Source organism: Colobus angolensis, unplaced genomic scaffold, assembly GCF_000951035.1.
Source record: "Colobus angolensis palliatus isolate OR3802 unplaced genomic scaffold, Cang.pa_1.0 Scaffold155, whole genome shotgun sequence".
In the NCBI taxonomy this organism is placed as follows: Eukaryota; Metazoa; Chordata; class Mammalia; order Primates; family Cercopithecidae; genus Colobus; species Colobus angolensis.
In genome coordinates this window covers 801,540-805,544 of record NW_012114655.1, presented here as the reverse complement: position 1 = coordinate 805,544, position 4,005 = coordinate 801,540, and the positions used below count along the sequence as shown (strand labels likewise).

General features: G+C 45.2%; 1 protein-coding gene across 1 annotated transcript in view; it reads left to right on the top strand.

Annotated features, from left to right (window-relative positions):
• LOC105507932 (polyglutamine-binding protein 1-like) overlaps window positions 1-21 on the top strand; it is a gene marked incomplete at its 3' end in the record, with an annotated part of 1,223 nt that extends 1,202 nt beyond the window's left edge. Inside the window, exon 3 of the mRNA XM_011936653.1 lies at window positions 9-21. Within this exon, the coding sequence (XP_011792043.1) occupies window positions 9-21 (13 nt within the window). The remainder of the gene's footprint in view (window positions 1-8) is intronic.
• Window positions 22-4,005: the final 3,984 nt, after the last annotated feature.

Genomic DNA, 4,005 nt, shown 5'->3' with positions numbered 1-4,005 from the left:
GAGAGGGGGAGAGAGAGAGAGAGAGAGAGAGAAAGAAGAAAGAAGGAAAGAGAAAGAAAGAAAGATTTTATACTTAGTGCTCTTTCATAGCACCTACTTCATGCCCTTTCATGTGGAGGGAAGGCTCACTAAATATTAAATGACGAACTATATTCTCAGAGTTAGTAAAAGAGCAAAAAGCACATGAAAGGCCTCTGAGAATTCTGGATGCATCTGGACTTAGGTTTTGGTGGGGGGCTTGCTTGAGCAGTGTTATATAGGGCTCTGACGCACAATTCATGAGCTAAACATAAGATACGGAAGAATTCTACAGGTAATAATTTTGTGATACTCCAGAAGCTTTCCAGAATGTCCAATGCAGCAGCTTTGAGTGCTGTTTTTACTGATTTTTATTTATTGTAACTTTGTTTTAAACAATAAAATTAATAGCACAGCTGCCTGTGCTATGCCTGTAAGCCCTAGATACTCACCATCACCATCACCATATATCACAGGGCAACCTACTGCAAGCACCCACAACTTTCCGCTTGAGGGCTTCAGCCTGAAGTGCAGGTGCAGCCCTCAACCAATGACCGTGGCAATGGGAGGGAAAAACCCCAAGCTTTCTTGCCTTTTTTATGTGGCAGGACTCTGAGATGTGCTCTATGCTGTCATTCATAGTTCTCCAGTGGGACTGAACCCCATAGACTCACATGGGTAATTCATTCAGTAATATTTCCTTGGGTCATCCCTAAAATAAACTACTCGGACTCAAATCCTTGTCTCAAAGTTGGATTCTGAGGAAATCCAACTTATGATGCAAATGAACAGAGACAAAGATAGGAGGCTTGGCTGGGCACAGTGGCTCACGCCTGTAATCCCAACACTTTGGGAGGCTGAGGCCAGAGGATTGCTTGAGTTTAGGAGTTTGAGACCAGCCTGGGCAACATGATGACCTCATCTCTACAAAAATTAGCTGGGTGTGGTGGCATGCACCTGTAACCTAGCTACTTGGGGGGCTCAGACGGGAGGACAGCTTGAGCCTGGGAGGTCAAGGCTGCAGTAGGCCATGTTTGAGCCACTGCACTCCAGCCTGGGTGACAGAGCAAGACCCTGTCTCAAAACAAAACAAAAACAAAAAAACAAAAAAAGAAACACGGGAGGCTTAAGTGCTAGTCATTGATTTAGTCAAGCACCTCAGGAAAGAGCTAGACTTAGCTTGGTGAAGTGGGATCCAGTGGAGAAGGCTGGGAGGGGCCGGACTTGTAAATTGACTTGCTCACTGGGGTGGGGTGACAGCTGGAGCCAAAGGGTGTGTAACAGGAGCTGGTAGCTTATGGGAGCAGCTGTGGCAGGGATCTGGCCTGCAGGAGTCTGTAATGTATCAGACAGGAGAGCACTGGGTTGGCAAATCCTGGTTGGATTTGGATGTCCAGGCAGCCAGGCAGTGATGAGAAACGTCATCAGCAGGGAGCCAGACTCTGACTTCAGTCAGGGTCGGCGGGGGCTTTCCATCCTCTAAGGATGAGCTGCTGGGACAGAGCGGAGCCCCAGTGCTTAGGGAGACTTTGGTGCTGAACATGAAACAACACATGGCCTCAGGCAAAAGAAATGCAAGAAAGCTGAATCCAAGACCAGGCATAAAGACTGATGAGACAGCAGCATGGGCTTTGGAATCTGAGAATCCTTGGTTTGAATCCAGCTTCCTAACTTTCCAGAAGGGTGACTTGGGACATTTTGATTAGTCTTTCCGAGCTCAGTGTCCTTATCAGGAGAATGGGGACAGTGGTTCCTCCCTCACAGGATTGTGGTAGAATTTTAATGATGTAAATATGAAGAGAGAATACGAGGACAGTGGATCACTTCTATATCTGAGTAAACAAGGACGACTCTGAGAGGCCCCGCTTTCCACTGGAATCAGAACTTGCCTTGAATACAGATAGAAGATAATGATGTTCTCAGAAACATGATTGATCAAAGAACCCTATCATATCCTTTCTTACGTTACTTCCTCGTACCAACCAACCACTTTTGCTGAAGATGATGCTTTTCAGGCAGAAGGCAGAGGAAGCTGCGTGACTCAGACATTATCACCAGGGCTGTTAAGCAGGCTGGCCCATCGCATGTATGTGAGTGTGTGTGCATGCATGTGTTCCAGAGAGGTGGGCTGCAGCGGGTGGGATGGGGAGGTCTTCAAGGTGTCAGATTGTGTTTTCGCTCCTGGGGAACTGGCATTACATCCATGTTGATGAGAAGAGAGGTTCAAATAATTCCTGCCTAAGGTTTGATGGGTCGTAGAGACTGGAAGAGGTCAAGGGTAAGGTAGCCCAATAATGGGAAGAGAAAGGTTGGAGAAGCCATGGGGTAGGAAGGGTCCAAAGCCAGATTTCAGTGCTGAGGCACTAAACATGCCAAAGACCCATGCACCTGGGGCAATAATGCCCTCCTGGGCCAGAGTAACGTTCACAATGCTGAACTACTGGTAAGGTTCAGGTGCTAGGAAGTTAAGACAGATGCTGGCCAGCAGTATGTCAGTGTTTTCAGCCCTGGCTCCAGGGGTCTGCCAGACAGCACCAAGAATACGTATCTATTGGTGCCCCAGGTAGTAATTACTACGTAGAATCCGCTGAATGTTCTATTTCCAGGACTCACACATGGGAGGCTAACTTTGTATTAGGCCTGTTAGAAAAGAGAGGAGGTTACAAAAAACACAGGAGCTTTCTGGGAAATGTGGCTATTTAAATAACAACACTTGCATCAAATGTCCTTAAACTGACCGAGAAATCTAGGGGAGAAAATTCTCAAGCTGTATGTTTCTCAAAAAACAAACAAAAAAAACAAAAAAACAAAACAAAACTACTTTCCGTATCTTTGGGCTAACAGATAATATTTTTTGATGATGTAGACTTCCCAACAACTTTTAGAATACTGACAAATCAAATAGTGGCTAACAACTATAAATCAACACAGAACTCGATTTCCTTTGAAATCGAGCTGGAGGAAGGCTTAAGTCATTCCACAAGCCCCATTTCTGTGAGGCAAGGTCTAGTGAAGTCCCAAGGAAGTGGCTATAGTCTTGTTGTGGCTTCTCAACCTCCTAAACCCTCCCAGCTCTTGAATGGCAAAAGCCAAAAAATATGGGTCACTTTTACTGCTGCAACTGGCTTCAGCTCTAGCCACCCAAACCAAGCCTGCAAGGGGCCTAGTAACACTGGGGAAGTGCAAGTGTTATTTTTAAGTAAACAACTTTTTTTTTTTCTAGTTTAATCAAAAAACCTCTGATAAGGTTTGGTTTTAAACTATATGCAAATATCGCAATCTCTGAATAATTTAGCAAAGACTTATTTTTTTCTCTTTCCAGTCTCTTGACAGACACAGCCTTGCGTAAAAGGAAGCTGATTCTAAGAGCACACAAATCAGCAAACACATTTTAGTGCATAAATTCATAAATTCGACTGTGGAGTTGTACCTTGGTTTCCTAGTTTCTGCTTAAAAATTTATAAAAAGCAGAGTTAGGTGCAGTTTTCAGTGGATAGCCTCCACTGTGTGAACCAAGTCAGATTTCAATTCTTCATCTAAAGGTACTAATTGACGTTGTCAGAGGCTTTCTGACGTAGATCCCCAATCCAAGGGCCAGCAGGTGAGACAGAAGCAGAGACGGAAGAAAAACCTTCAAAAATTCTTTTTAGAAAATACTCCCTTTTGGCCAGGCGCAGTGCCTGTAATCCCAGCACTTTGGGAGGCTGAGGTGGGAAGATCACTTGAGCCCAGGAGTTCAAGACCAGCCTGGGCAACATAGTGAGATCCTGCCTCTACAAAAAAAAAAAAAGTAGCCAGCCACAGTGATGCGTGCCTGTGGTCCCAGCTACTTGGGAGGCTGGGGTGGGAGGATTGCTTAAGCCTGGGAGGTGGAGGTTGCAGTGAGCCATGATCATACCACTGCACTCTAGGCTAGATGACAGAGGGAGGCCCTGTCGAAAGAAAGAAAGAAAGAAAGAAAGAAAGAAAGAAAGAAAGAAAGAAAGA